Source organism: Dipodomys merriami, unplaced genomic scaffold, assembly GCF_024711535.1.
Source record: "Dipodomys merriami isolate MVZ:Mamm:240054 unplaced genomic scaffold, mDipMer1.0.p SCAF_34, whole genome shotgun sequence".
In the NCBI taxonomy this organism is placed as follows: domain Eukaryota; kingdom Metazoa; phylum Chordata; class Mammalia; order Rodentia; family Heteromyidae; genus Dipodomys; species Dipodomys merriami.
The window spans coordinates 7,528,800-7,542,706 of record NW_027204937.1 but is presented as its reverse complement, the minus strand read 5'-3'; the positions used below and the strand labels follow the sequence as shown (position 1 = coordinate 7,542,706).

At 49.1% G+C, this 13,907-nt stretch overlaps 1 protein-coding gene across 1 annotated transcript in view; it reads right to left on the bottom strand.

The window, feature by feature from the left end:
- Slc1a7 (solute carrier family 1 member 7) overlaps positions 1-13,907 on the bottom strand; it is a 57,759-nt gene that overhangs the window by 2,444 nt on the left and 41,408 nt on the right. The window contains exons 5-9 of the mRNA XM_069987629.1: positions 6,593-6,635; positions 4,314-4,536; positions 2,224-2,323; positions 1,818-2,051; positions 376-570 (exon numbers count right to left, since the gene is read on the bottom strand). Coding sequence (XP_069843730.1) covers positions 376-570; positions 1,818-2,051; positions 2,224-2,323; positions 4,314-4,536; positions 6,593-6,635 — 795 coding nt within the window. The remainder of the gene's footprint in view (positions 1-375; positions 571-1,817; positions 2,052-2,223; positions 2,324-4,313; positions 4,537-6,592; positions 6,636-13,907) is intronic.

Here is a 13,907-nt window from a genome sequence, read left to right as displayed (position 1 = left end):
AGCACTTCAAGGAAGAGGCCAACATGTTAGGACCTCTGGGACAGCTGTGTAGAGGTGGGGTTCTAGGAACACCACATCTGGGAGTCTCAGGGAAGTACAGCCTTGCTCACATTCCCGTGGCCTTAGGGTCCCCTGGCATCAGGAGAATCCAAGGAAGCTGAGGAAACATGTCTGGAATGGGTGTCTGCTCCTACCTTGCTCTGGACATGAGTTGCAGGATCAGATTGGTGGGCTGGGGCTGGCCCACCTTGCCCACCTGTCCAGCTGTCCACCTGTCCAGCTCAAGCCCCCTCCTTGATCCTCCCCAGGGTCCCAAAGTCCCAGAGGCCAGTGCAGCATGAGTGGATTGGCCTCATGGGCCTCAGAGACCTCTACCTGATGGTGATGATCTGCCCAAAGTCCAGCTCGTAGTTGTTGACCTGGGCGATGAAGATGGCAGCCACAGCCTCGTAGAGTGCAGTGCCGTCCATGTTGATGGTGGCGCCCACGGGCAGCACAAAGCGGGCAATACGCCGGTCAATGTGGTTGTTCTCCAGCAGGCACTTGAAGGTGATGGGCAGTGTAGCTGAGCTATGGGCAGAGGAGCTGGTGTCTGCCCACCCTGCTCCTCCAAGATGGGCAAGGCCTCTGCCAAGAAGCCACCCAACCCAAGCAGCTAGTCCACAGCATGGAGGACAGGTGCTCTGACAGGTATACTCACAGGGCAGGCTGCGAGTAAACCACCACCATCAAAGCACCTGCTATGTGCACCAGGTGTACTTGACTCTTTCTGAGTTAGTGCCATACTGATGGGCCAGGAGTATTTGAAGCAGAGGGTCATGGGGGCTTTGGCCAGAATGTCTGGACCTAGAGTCCCTCTCTAGGACCAAGGGTCTTGGCATGTCACTTTACCTGGCGCCTTGGTCTCTTTCTCCCACACAATATTCAGATATTGGAGCTACTGCAGGGTCAAGCCCTCTACCCCCCCAGTGCCTAGAACAGTGTCTGGCCTTGCAGAATCCTGGGAGGTGCCTCTGCTCAGGGGTGAGGACTGTGGGCACTTCATAGAATGAGACTGAGAACCAAGGAAGAGAAGCGAGGGCTGGAGGAAGAGCAGGAAGAGCAGGGCCTGGCTCCTTCAACTTCAACCCTTTCACTGGGAACTTGGCTACTTACTGTGGAGAGGACACTTTTTCCTCTCAGCAACTGACCCCTGCCTTCCTTCTGATTGGCAGCGTGGTTTGTGCCATCCCGATTCCCTGAGGTCCTCTGTGTGCAGCTGTGATTTGGGGTTCCTAAAGCCAGTTGTAGGTTCATAGGACAACCTCCCACCCACTTTTCTTACCTTGGTTGGATCATCCCAGCTTCCATTACAATCCTATACAGTAGAGGCTTAAATTATCCCAATATGAGTATGAGATCATTTGAGCCTCTACCTCACAGGGTTGCTGTGGAGGCTGGGACAATCCCAGGGAGGTTAAGTGACTGCCTAACATCACACAGCCAGTGCATGACATAACAATTATCCATCTTGAAGCCCAGCATCTAGCCAGGACATCCAGTGACAGCGGACAGATGGACTCCCTCTGACAGTGCAGGGCCTGACCCAACAGACGTACCAAGAAAGCAACAAGAGTCTGTCAGTCTATAGCTCTCTGCCCTGGAGGTGAGGAACTCGCTCCTTTATGAAGTAAGTGAGCTTTAGGGATGGTGGGCAGAAAAAGGCTCAAGGCTGGTGGGGCTTTGAGCATCAAGTCCTAAACTAAGTCTTGTTGGCACAGCAACAAATGATGGACAGATGGACAGAATTCCACCTGCCCGGCCCACCTCAGAGCTACCTGGAGGAAGTGGCCAGTGCGATGAGTAGGGCCTGGAGGACACCACGGATGAAGACAATGGGGTTCTTCTTGGTGATGAAGAAGTAGAGCAGAGGCAGGATGAAGAGGCCGTGGACCACCAGCCCACATACCACAGTGATGGCATAGAAACCCAGCTTCTTTCCAACGGCCTTGGGGTCATCCATCTCCAGGATCTTGCCAGCGATGAGGAACACAATGCCGAAGGGGAAGTACCTGGGGTTGGCAGGGCAGCCCCTGGAGCTCCGCACAAGACAGGCAAGGGTCCCAGCCTGGCCCTGGTACCACATCTCTGGGTGGTCTGATCTCTGAGCCTCCCACGGCTCCACCCAGGACTGAGGGAGTGGGGGGGGACAGAGGAGGAGCCTCCCTGGAGAAGAAGGCTTACCACACAGCCACCGCCACGATCTTCATGACAGACTCATTGAGGCACTGGCAGAAGCTGACCAGGGGGGCACCACTGTCACCCATGCGGCCTAGCATAATGCCTATAGGGACAAACAGCACATCATAGATGCATCAGGTCAGGGTGCGCGCATGTGCATGCATGCGCGCGCACGCACACACACACACACACACAGAGCACATCTCAGTCTGGCAGATGATGCCCACTTTCTTCTCCTCTGTAGCCTCCACCTCCAGCCTCTGCCATAATGTGGTGGATGGCTTCCCTTTGAACTAAAAATGCTTCTGCTGACCAGCCATTAATGGGTGACCTGTGTCCTTGGACCATAGCCAACATCTCCTCCCCTCCCCCAGCTTCAGCCCCACCTATAACCCTGCTCTATCTCCCCCTGCTCTTCCTTTTGCCATGCCCTAGCCCTGGTCTTCTTCAGTTTTCTTACATTCTTGAAGCTCTTCACTGCCTCGGGGTCTTTGCCCGGCATCTTGCAATGCCTGGAACACTGGGGTGAAGAGGGCACACCTTGCTGGCAGACAAGAGAGGCCAGAATTGGAAGTGAAGCTGGATCGACCTGACCCATTTGATCTGTGGCAGCCTGGTTGATGTAGACTCAAATGACAGCTCTATCCCTTTCTAGATGATTCCTGCTTTAGCCTCTACTTGGATGCCCCTGGGGGTGTCCAGGGACTCTGGCTGGCTTGGAGTTAATGTGCATGGAACTCGATTATGGCAGTGGGGTTCTTCCACAGCAAGGCCAGCGGGAGGAGGGCAGGAAAACCCTGTTCATAGCAGCTGTGCACAGCCCTGTTCACATGGGCAGCTGTGGGCACAGAGAGGTGGACACAGCAGGTATGGGCACAAATTGGTGTGGCTCACACTGGTGAGCCACACTGGTGTGGTTCATGCGTACACACATCTGTGTCAAAGGTTTCTTTGGCTCAGTCAACAGATGCTCTGAAGGTGGGAGAGGGAGGTTTAATAGTGGGGGCTGGCTGTCAGGGGTGCTAAGGGGGGACTTGTAGCTCTGTTTGTTGCACACTCTAGCCCTGGTCTCTCCACAGGCCTGACATTGTGGCCAAGGTGGTGAGATCCAATCCATATCGTCCAGTCATTCCTGCAAACAAGGCCAGCATGCCTCAGCCTGCACAGAGCTGCCCCGGCTGCCATGCAGACTCCCCACAATCGCTCCAACAGCAACTAAGGCCCGTTTCTCTGGCAGTGATCTGGGCAGAGAATGTGTGGTTTGTGAACCTAATTGAGTCTAGGGGTAGGAAACCTTGTGTGTGGGGGCGTGCCGGCAGAATTACGGTATTAGGTTTTGTGGAGACTGAAGCTATACAGATGGGTCCCTCTTCAAGAACAAGATTTTTTTTTTTTTGGTTAAAGATACAGTCCTTAGGTGGGTGCCAGTGGCTCACACCTGTAATCAGGAGGCTGAGATCTAAGGATCACAGTTCAAAGCCAGTCCAGGTAGGAAAGTCTGTGAGACTCTTACCTCCAACAAACCACTCAGAAAACCAGAAGTGGTGCTGTGGCTCAAGTGGTAGAGCGCTAGCCTTGAGCTGAAGAGCTGAACGCCCAGGCCCAGAGGTCAAGCCCCACGACTGACCAAAAAAAGAGATACAGTCCTCAAGTGACCCTAGAGCCTTGCCCTGTGGCTTTATGATAAGTCACTTGAGGTTGGGAGCCTAAGAGACCCAGAGAAGAGTAGCAAAGGGAAAGGTGTGGTCAGAGAGGTCACCGTGGGCTCCAAGCAATGGCACAGACAGAAGAAAGAAATGGCCAGTGAGGAACCCTGTGGGTGGGCTGGAGGGAGGGCCTTCATAAACAGTGACAGTGCACAGCAGGTCATCAAGGGACCCTAATCAAAGGTCCAGGGGCACAAAAGAAGAGAGAGGCAGTACTCTTTGAGACAAACCAGCCCCCAGCATAGGAATTCCCCATTCTGAGACAGGAGCCCCTGGCTCCAGCCCAGTGCCCCTCAATAAGGGACAGGAGCCGAGTCACTCTAATAGATAGGAAAAGAAGGCTACAGGTGAATTCTGGTGGGGTGGGGGTTGGCCGGGAGCACTTACCCATGGTGGCAGAGAAGATGACAATTCCCAGCACATTCATGCCATCGCTGGTGCCAGGCTCCGACTTGTAAACAATCTCTGGTGGTGGGGTCAAGTCCAGGGCAAAGTTGTGCACGTGAGAGCCATTCTCTTCCTGGACCCCATAGATAAGGATCCGTCGGGGAGGGGCCTCCTCTGTGGCCAGCTTGGGAGCCTTGACAACCGGGGTGGTCTTGGTGCGGTACTGGTGGGTGACATGCCACCCAGGAAGGAGTCAGAGTCCAGGGCTGGTATTCATAGCAACCACAAAACCTCTCCCTTATTGATTGACAGCACTATGTGAAGTGGGTAGGGCAGGGATCATCAATATTCCATCCAGACAAAAATGGAGATTTCTTCTCCCATCTACATACTTCCTAGCCATGTTTCCCCTTAGGCCCACTTCTTCTCCCTTCCTGAATTGTCATCCTGCCTGGTTTTCCCTCTAACCTTTGGTCCATCTCCTCATCAACCAGGTAATCCTTAACGCCAATGTAGCCCCTTCTGACCAGTCAGCACCTATTTACCTGGAGCCAGCCAGCCTATCCCCCTCCCTTGGTGTTTAAGTCCTTGGGAGCTAAACAAGGGGGTCCTCTCAACCATCGCAGTGTCAATAAGGTAAGTCTTCAGGGGGTGGGACTGGGACCTAAGGTCTTTGTGTTTTCTGTGTGTGTGTGTGTGTGTGTGTGTGTGTGTGTGTGTGTAAGAACATGCCAGTTCTGGGCTTGAACTCTTGCTTGAGCTCTTGCTTGGCTTTTTCGTTCACAGCTGATATTCTACCACTTGAGCCATACTTGTACTTCTGGCTTTTTGCTAGTTAACTGGAGATAAGAGTCTCACAGACTCCGGTTGGGAAGGTGGCTCAGTGGTAGAGTGCTCTACCATGCATGAGGCTCTGGGTTCAATTCCTCAGCACCACATAAGCAGGAAAAGCTGGAAGTGGCGCCGTGGCTGGAGTAGCAGAGCGCTAGCCTTGAGCTGAAGAGCTGAGGGACAGCGTCCAGGCCCAGAGTTCAGGCCCCATGACCGCCAAAAAAAAAAAAAAGGAGTCTCACAGACTTTTCTGCCCAAACAGTAATCCTTAGATCTCAGTCTCCTGAGTAGCTAGGATTACAGCCATCAGCTACCAGCACCTGGTTCAGCAATCCTGTTTTTCTCATCTGTAAAATGGGATTATGTTAGTGCCTGTCTGGATCAAATGAGACTATATAAAATGCTCCCAGCAGTTCCTGGCACGTGAGCCCTATGTAAACATTACTGTTACATCAACTGAAGCAGCAGCAGCAGCTCAAAGTTGAGCATATTGTGTGGGAGCTACAAAAATGCTTCAAAGCTGAGCATGGTGGGTCAATCCATAATCTCAGCTACACAGAAGAGATATGAAGCAGTCTTACACAGAAAGTGTGAGACCCTACCTGAAAAATAATCTAAAGCAAAAAGGGCTGGAGGTGTGGCTCAAATAGTAGAGCACCTACTTCTGATTATAGAAGCACAGGGCCCTGAGTTCAAAAATCAGGCCAGCCGGGCGCTGGTGGCTCATGCCTGTAATACTAGCTACTCAGGAGGCTGAGATCTGAGGACCACGGTTCAAAGCCAGCCCGGGCAGGAGAGACCGTGAGACTCCTATCTCCAATAAAACCACCAGAAAACCGGAAGTGGCTTGTAGCTCAAGTGGTAGAGCGCTCGCCTTGAGCTGAAGAGCTGAGGGACAGTGCCCAGACCCAGAGTTCAAGCCCCACGACCGACAAAAAAAAACAAAAAAAAACAAAAAACAAAAATCAGGCCAGCCTCCGCCTCACCAAAGCACAATATTCAGTGATGATGTAATAGCCTAACATGAGGCCAAACTGTTGTCTATCCTCCCTTGTGGTCCTTTAGATTGTTTTCACAGTTCTGCCCTGTTAGGATTGTTTTTTAGAAAGAGAGAAAACAGGTTTAAAAGTCAGACAGGTCTAGTTCATCTACTGGCTGGTCATTTCCCAGGACTCTAATGTTGAGTAGATTATCTAATCCTTCTTAGCCTCAGTTTCCTCATCGAGGACTTGGATTGGGCTCCACTGCACGTGGGGATGGCATGGGATGATGGGATGGCACCTAGTGCTAAGGTTTCTTCATTAGGAGTGGAATGCAGGGCAGAGGTGTGCCCGTGTGTCTGTGTGAGGCTGTAAGGATCTCCACCCCCAGTGTCCTGCAGCCTCCAGCAGACAGGGTAGCCAGCGGCCTCTCCCACACCTCCCCATCATTCCCAGTGACCAGCTCACCTGTTTGAAAGTGGCTTCCACCAGGTTGGCTGGGAACATGTTCCTGGGAAGAAAGTCAGCAACTGAGGAATTCCAGAGAGACTAGGGATGGGACCCATGAGGTCATCTGAGTCCCCTTCCTTCTCCACCTGGCCAACTCCCCGGCTACCACACTCCCAGTCCCACCCCAAGCCCTTGGGGCTCCCTTTCTACATTCCGGGTCAGGGCCTTAGCTCCAGGCCTCTACCCACTGCCTTCCTGGAGCCTGGCACAGCCTCTGACTGCTTCTCTGGTTGGATCACTGAAACTAGAATCCTTCATGGGTCTCAGGCTGCTTCCTATCCAGCCTGACTCCCAGGTAGACCGAGGACTTCAAGGTGCCAATCATCTGTGCCCTATACTTGCAGCCTGTCTGCTTCCCCCGAATGTGGTGATCTCCTTAAAGCAAATACTGGGGAGGGGGGGAGGGGGGGAGGGTTGGTAGCAGGGATTAGTCCTTGGACCCCCCCCTCCCATGGAGACCAGGCCCCTGAGGATATCCAGTTCCCTTATAGAAAATTATGTACATATTTGTTCATAATCTAGACATATTCTGCTGTAACTTTAAATCATCTCTTGTTTACTTATAATAGTTAATGTGACATAAATACTTGTTATGTTGTATTGTTTAGGGAATGACAAGGAAAAAATCCACATGTGTTCAGTACAGGCACAGATTTTTTTTTTCCCCAGAATGTTTGTGATCTGTAGTTGATTATGTCCATGAATGTGGGCACCATTTCTTTTCTTTCTTTTTTTTTTTTTGTCGGTCGTGGGGCTTGAACTCTGGGCCTCGGCGCTGTCCCTCAGCTCTTCAGCTCAAGGCTAGCGCTCTACCACTTGAGCCACAGCGCCACTTCCGGTTTTCTGGTGGTTTATTGGAGATAGGAGTCTCACGGTCTTTCCTGCCCGGGCTGGCTTTGAACCTCGATCCTCAGATCTCAGCCTCCTGAGTAGCTAGGATTACAGGCGTGAGCCACCAGCGCCCGGCTGGGCACCATTTCTCTATATAGAGAAATATGCATTTTGTTAGTATTTTATTATAAAGCTAAATTACTAGTATTTTATTATCTAGCCCAGGAGATATGGAAACATGCTATATGTTTTTTTATACCAAAACACACTAAAAACTTTCTACCCAATGTTCTACACATAGTAACATGTAACACAAACTAGTATAGCTAAATATTTCCAATTTGGTGCTAGACACTTCAAGATCATGTCTGTAATTCTAGTTACTCAAGAGGCTGGGATCTGAGGATCACAGTTGGAAGTCAGCCTGGGCAGAAAAATCCACAAGACTCTTTTTTTTTTTTTTTTTGGTGGGGGGTCCAGTCGTGGGGCTTGAACTCTGGGCCTGGGCGCTGTCACTCAGCTCTTCAGCTCAAGGCTAGCACTCTACCACTTGAGCCACAGCGCCACTTCTAGCTTTTTCCTTATGTGGTGCTGAGGAGTCGAACCCAGGGCTTCAGGCATGCAAGGCAAGCGCTCTACCACTGAGCCACCTTCCCAGCCCCTCCACAAGACTCTTATCTCCAATTAACATGCAAAAAAGCTAGAAGGGGATCTGTGGCTCAAGTGGTAGAGTGCCAACCTTGAGCAAAAAAGCCAAGTGAGAACACAAGCTCTTGAGTTCAAGACCCAGTACCAACACAAAAAGATGAACAAAAATACATAAATTGGTGGGAACCTGAGGATTCATTATGGGAACTGGAAAGTTGGCCAACTAGTCAAAACAATAATAGGGCCATCCTTACTTAACACCTTACATCAAAATAAAATTCCAGATGGTTTCACTAATCACCAAAAACTAGATGACATATCAGTGTTGTATCATCTCTCAGAATATAGAAAAACTCCTTAAGAACAAAAACAGCTATAAAAATTGATTTTACCACTCTAAAATTAAGAAATCCCTAAGAGCATGGCACTTGATTGGGTTCTAGAACAGGAAGAGATGACATTGGTGGAAAAACTGGTGAAATCCAAATGAGGCCTGTTTTTTTAGTTAACCATGGTGTACTAATTGTTTCTTAATTTTGGCAGAAGTATCAGTTATGAACTTTGAGATGGCTCATGGATCATGCTTGCAATCCTAGCTAATTGAGAGGCTGAGATCTGAGGATCTTGATTCAGAGCCAGTCTAGGCAGACAAACCTGAGAGAATCTAATCTCCAACCATAGTAAGTTACACTGGAGGTATAGCTCAAGTAGTAAAGCACTAGCTATGAGCAGAAAAAGCTAAGTGAGAGCTCAAGGACCTGAGTTTAAGCCTCAGTACCAGCACACACACACACACACACACACACACACACACACACACACACACACACACGGACCTGAGTTTAAGCCTCAGTACCAGCACACACACACACACACACACACACACACACACACACACACACACACACACACACACACACACACACACACGGACCTGAGTTTAAGCCTCAGTACCAGCACACACACACACACACACACACACACACACACACACACACACACACACACACACACACACACACACACACACACACCCTAATTATATAAGGCCCTAACACTGGGAACCCTGAGCAGGATTGCTCTTTTTTTTTTTTTTTTTTTTTTTTTGGTAACTTTCCATAAACCTAAAAGGTTGAGGGCAAAATGAGCTAAAAAAATAACTTCTCCAAGATAGATTATAATATAAAGTAAGTGAGAAAAACCAGATGACTAAATGATGGGTGGGTTATCATTCTAAATTTATAAAGAACTTTTTTGCAAATCCTGCCCTTGTCCTTATAATCAATTGCAACTCAGATGCTACCCAAGATTTTTGCTCATGTGCTTACTTCCCAGATTTGACCGTATGCAACACACACAGCCTGCTTTCTGCTGGATCATCTTCCTGCTTGCTTTTTCTTGGCAAATCTCCCCTTCTATCAAGACTTAGCTTCCAAACACATGGAGCTCTGCACATGGACATGAACATGCATTATTTCTTCCTTCCTTCCTTCCTTCCTTCCTTCCTTCCTTCTTCCTTCCCTCCCTCCCTTCCTCCATCCTTCCTTCCTTCCCTCCCTTCCTTCCCTTCCTTTCCTCCCTCCTTTCTTCCTTCCCTTTCCCTTCCTCCCTCCCTCCCTCTCTTCCTTCCTTCCGTCCTTCCTTCCTTCCTTCCTTCCCTCCCTCCCTCCCTCCCTCTGTTCTTTCGTTCTTTTCTTTCTGTCAGTCATGGGGCTTGAACTCAGGGCCTGGGTACTGTCCCTGACCTTCTTTTGCTCAAAGACAATACTCTATCACTTTGAGCCACAGTGCCACTTCTGTTATTCTAGTGGTTAATTGGAGATAAGAGTCTCATGAACTTCCTTTCCTGTGCTGCCTTCAAACCACAATCTTCAGATCTCAACCACCCGAGTAGCTGGGATTACAGATGGGAGCCACCAGCGCCCAGCTTGAGCACGCATTATTTCTTTTTTCTTTTCTTTCTCTCTTTTTTTTTTTTTTGGTTGGTCATGGGGCTTGAACTCTGGGCCTGGGCGCTGTCCCTCAGCTCTTCAGCTCAAGGCTAGTGTTCTACCACTTGAGCCACTGCGCCACTTCCAGTTTTCTGAGTGGTTTATTGGAGATAAGAATCTCTCGGACTTTCCTCAGATCTCATCTTCTTGAATAGCTAGGATTACAGGCCTGAGCCACCAGTGCCTGGTGAGCATGCATTATTTCTTAACCTTCCTCCCCAGCAGCTGTGGCTAGAAGCAGACGCTAATTTTTCAGTTTAGTGGACACAAATGGGAGGAGGAAAATACCAAAGAAGCTACCACGCAGAAGGCATGTCATGTCCCAAACATCCTTTGCCCATTTTCCAGGAATTTCAGCTTTGTCATAGGGAGAGAAGAAGCAGAGCTAGAATCTCAGAAGCTTAACAAGACATCCACCCCAGGACTTCTAAGCAGATTTCTGCAGCTGCCTGCAAGGACCTCTGCCATCAAGCAGACCTGGAACACAGGGCTGGAGTGAGTGCCCAGATTTGTGGGTATGGCTGCCAGGGTGCAGAAATCCACCATGATCAGCTAGGAGATGCCCAGGCTGCACCACTTTTTAAAGAGAGTGAAAAATCTCTCCCTATCAATCCCAGGAAGGCCAAATGACTTATTGTTTTCTAATGATACTTAAAAGGGAAGTCTGTTTTAGCCTGAACAGAAACTAAACAAAGATGTTAAAGAACCAAATGGAACTTACCTCCTATGTATATTTATGACTTCCTTTAATATTGGGATCAATTTAAAGTATGGGCTATGGCAGGGAGACTGGTTACTGAACCAACGTTCAGTCTCCTTCCTTGCTAACAGAAGCCCTGTTAAGATTCAAGGACCAAACCCTGATCATTAGCTTCCTTTGCTCTGTTGGTGTGTGTGTGTGTGTGTGTGTGTGTGTGTGTGTGTGTGTGTGTGTGTGTGTGTGTGTGTGTGTGTGTGTGTGTGTGCCTTGTGCTCTTGCTTGGCTTTTTTTTTTTTTTTGCCATAAGGCTGGCACTTTACCATTTGAGCCATACCTCCATTTCCAGCTTTTTGCTAGTTAATTGGAGGTAAGATAGTGGGATTTTTCTGCCTGTGCTGGCTTTGAACCTCAATCACCAGATCTTAAGGCTTCTGAGTAACTAGGATTACAGGTGTGAGCCACCAATGTCCAGCCTCCGTTGTTCTTATTGGGGGTGGCCACTGAGGATAAGCAGAAGTCATTAAACTCCACTCTTGAAGAGGTGACTAATCAGCCAGTCCCCTTTGTTTCTTTCCAACTTTCCTCTTTCTTCCTGGAATAAGGAGGAAATAGCTAGAACTTGAACAGCCTTCTTGGACCATGAGGCACACTGGTGATAAAAGCCAAGGGCTGAGCTCACAGGTGGCCACAACATGAGATCCTGATGCCCAAGAGCTGCCTTGCTCTGGACCACCGAGCAAAAGTAAGTCTTTATCTCACCCAAGCCACTGCTCTTGAATGTTTTCCTCTGCCAGTAGGCCACAGAAACGCTTGTCCTGGGACCCATCCTAAGAATCAGAGCTTGCCTGTACATTTAAGTAAGAATTACACTTTTGATGACTAAGTAGGAAAATGTACAATATTATTTTTGGCTCTGAATTCTCATGGGAAGTCTTCCTGCTTGTCCCAGGGGGCCTCCGCTCCTGGTGGCATCGACAAAATATAGACAAGAATAGCCATGCCTCCAATAACCACAGGCTGGGCTGGGCCTCCCAGGGGAGCATACCCACTTGCTCTTTATAAATGTTCATTGCTCCAGTCCCAAATTCATTGCCAATTGCATGTCCCTAATCCAGGCCCCAAAGGTGAGGACTCTTGCTTTTCAAACACAGTTCCTGAGAGTTTCATCGAACTGCTGAGATGGTAACTGGGAACTATAAATAGAGCCAATCCATTACTCAATCTCTGTGGTGTTTTAATAAGATTTTTTTTTAAAGGAAGGGGCCAGCTCTGATTAGTATTACGCTTGGATTTTCTTTGAGGCCACACTGGGAGCCACACTTTCTGGAGCTCCCATTTGAAGCCCTGGGAAATGAATTCATGTCTCAGTGGGTCAGCCAGGGACACAGCCTGTTGTGCTTCTCTGGAATCTTCTTTGAGATAAGGACACAGACCTTTGTATTCCCAGAGGTGAGTTGTGGAGCTTATTTCCCTGTGTAGTTAGCCTCAATCTTTCTGGCAGTTCATATGAACTGTCCCTGGGTCCCAGTTTCCTGTCCCAGTCATATGTGTTCTTGTTTAGTCATCAACATTTGGCAGGCACTTGCCCTGGGCCAGAGCCCTGGGTGCCCTTTATTACCCATGTCTCCATTTCGTCTCAAAGGATCAGAGAGTGGCTGTCCCTTGCAACTCTCTTATCTATCTGTCCTAGGATGGTGGACAGTCCTGATGAAGGGGCTTGTATTTGCTTTCCAAGCTCCAGGCACAACGTCTTCATTAAGCGCAAGTACTTAGTAAAAGATGGGTTGCGTGAGTATAAGTGACCATTTCACCTCCCAGGGCTTTTTATCTATATCCAGTGCTTTTAGCCACCAGTGCTTTTAGCAATATCTGGTCCACTCTACCTACTCAAATCCAGCCTTCCCAAGATGACCCTTATGCCTCTCCCATTCCCTTCCTCCCTCCCTTCCTCCCTTCCTCCTTTCCTTTCTCCCTTTCTTTTTGTTCCTTTTTTTTGGGGGGGGGGAGTGCCAGTCCTGGAGCTTTAACTCAGGGCTTGGGTGCTATCTCTGAGCTTTTGTGCTCAAAGCTGGTGCTGTTCCACTTGAGCCACAGCTCCACTTCTGACTTTTTGATGGTTAATTGGAAATGAGAGTCTCATGGACTCTCCTGCCTATGATCCTCTAATCTCAGCCTACTGAGTAGCTAGGATTACAAGTATAAACCACCAGTGCCCCACTCTAGTTTCCCATTTCTAATGTCTAACAGCCACCATTCCCCACCTACCATTCACAGTCCTCATCCTTGAAGTTGGGCTTTGCTCTGTCACCCAGAACCTGCGTCCAGGAGCTTCTGATCATGCCCTGCAGACTCTAGTTGTAGCCTTTGTGTGTGGAACTATGGGGAAGCATCTCTGGAGAGGGGATCTGGTTTTCCTAGGATCATACAGGGTTTCTTATTGGCAGGGCTGAGATGAGACCACTAGGTACTACCCCAGGAAGTCTATGGCCGCTCCCTAAACCCTACTCTCTGACGAAGAAGTGGTGCTAGTCATGCCCAACCACCCAGCTCAGCAAAAACCTCAAAGTAAAAGTGTTGATTTCACCACGTGAGAAGCCACTGAGAGAGCTCAGGCATCAGGCTGGAACATTTGACTCTGATGTGTGCAGGATCTGGAACACTACAGCCATGAGCCAGGACAGCAGCGTGGGGAGACCAGGGCTCCCTGAACACCAGCCACTCCTTGCATCACACGGAAAGGCTGTTTTGAATAATAGAATCCGAGAAATGATGAATCATAGGCACCAAATCCTAGAACAACAGATCTTAGAAACAAGGTTTCTCTTGGATAAGGAACAGTGGTGTACACCTGTAATCCCAACTACCTGGGAAGGTACAGGTTGGAGGCCAGCCCAAGCAAAAAAACTAGTGAGAAATTTTGCCCTCCCCCCAGCATATTTTGCTAAGCATAGAAGTTCATTCCTGGTTCCTGCTCAAGGGAGGGAGGCATAGATAGGAAGTTTTTAGTCTAAAGCCAGACCTGGGGAAAAAAGCAACAACAAGAGACATGTCCTAAAAATAACCAAAGTAAGAAATAGCTGAGGGTGCAGCTAGAGTGGTAAAG